General features: G+C 51.3%; 1 protein-coding gene across 1 annotated transcript in view; it reads right to left on the reverse strand.

Annotated features, from left to right (window-relative positions):
• The window catches only part of GRHPR (glyoxylate reductase/hydroxypyruvate reductase), a 14403-nt gene that overhangs the window by 516 nt on the left and 12544 nt on the right, over window positions 1-1343 (reverse strand). Inside the window, exon 6 of the mRNA XM_010005536.1 lies at window positions 8-35. Coding sequence (XP_010003838.1) covers window positions 8-35 — 28 coding nt within the window. The remainder of the gene's footprint in view (window positions 1-7; window positions 36-1343) is intronic.

Genomic DNA, 1343 nt, shown 5'->3' on the forward strand with positions numbered 1-1343 from the left:
GGCGTACGTGTCGCTCCCTATGTGCGGCAGGATCACTGCGGGGACAGGAGGGTTACCTGCTCGTTTCTTATCTTTCCTGACCTCTCACGGCCTCTCAGGGGTCTTGGGGGCCAACCCGGCTGCTGCACCAGCTGCTGCTCCTCTAGGAGCTCACATCAGATGTGGAGCATGGAACAAAATCATCAGCTGCTGAGGACTAGAAGAGACCTCGGATAAACGGGTAACATTTCTCAGTCCTCCAGGCCAAAGGTGGTCAGCCAAGAGTGGGTTCTCCTTCCCGTGTTCAGCCTTGGTGCTCACTTTCCTGCAGGGACTCAAGGTGGTAGGTGTCAGGTGCTCTCCCAGCAGCAGGTGGACAGGCTGCTGCCCAGCTGGCACGCAGCTTTGGGAGGCTCTGTCCCCAGCACGCAGGAACCAGCAAGTATCAGGGCAGGAGCCTGCAGAGTGTGCCAGAACATCACGGGCTTACAGACCCTGGTGCACTGGAGAGCAAGTGTGGAGGCAAATGGCCCCGGTCACACAGAGCTGACACACTGCTCCACAGCAGGGCAGGGGTTTTATCCACCTATGGGAAAAGGCTCCTTTCATGCAATGCAAAGGAACAAGCCAGAGCTGCTTTACCTGCCCCAGGTGTGCACAAAAGCCTAGGCCACAGTCTGTTTTACAACAGAGAGCACCCCCAGGAAACACCAAGCCTGAACCCCAACACACTGCTGCTCTGGAGAGACGGGTCTCCCCAGAAGGACTGAGGGCACACAAGTCCCTTCTCCCCAAGCTAAGATTCAGCCTGGGTTCCTTGTTTGCTGTGAAAGTCATGTCAACACTTCTTCCTCCTTTACTTATGTCATGTTCCTCCAGGTGCTGAAACTATTTTGCAGTTTAGGTGAAATCTATTAATAGTTTCAGGATCATCAAAGCCTCATTTCTGTGAAAATAAATACGTAAGTATTCATTTTTGTCTTGGCGTTGTTCCAGAGCTTTAAGATCCCTTAGGTCCTGCAAATACTTCCAGAAAGTCTCTGCTTTTATAATTTCTCACACTGTCTACTATGAGAACGAAAGCAAATAAAGAAGTTTTAGCAAAAAGAAAATAAAACGAACAGCTATGAATTTGTATTTCAGAAATGGACGGCTAATTGTGGGCAGTTCCAAATTTTCACGCATGTCTCTATGATTTCCTTTTGGAACAGACATTTCCCCCCTGGAGTGAAGACATCCTGCTGCTACAGGCAGCTCAGGTACTTGGCTGTGCAAGGTGCACCCATCGGCTCTCACCCTTGGGGTGCAGCTTGAGCAGCCAGGGTGCTCAGCACTGTGAGAAGCTTGTGCTGCCAGCTCTGAGC

Source organism: Chaetura pelagica, unplaced genomic scaffold, assembly GCF_000747805.2.
Source record: "Chaetura pelagica isolate M959 unplaced genomic scaffold, ChaPel_1.0 scaffold499, whole genome shotgun sequence".
In the NCBI taxonomy this organism is placed as follows: Eukaryota; Metazoa; Chordata; class Aves; order Apodiformes; family Apodidae; genus Chaetura; species Chaetura pelagica.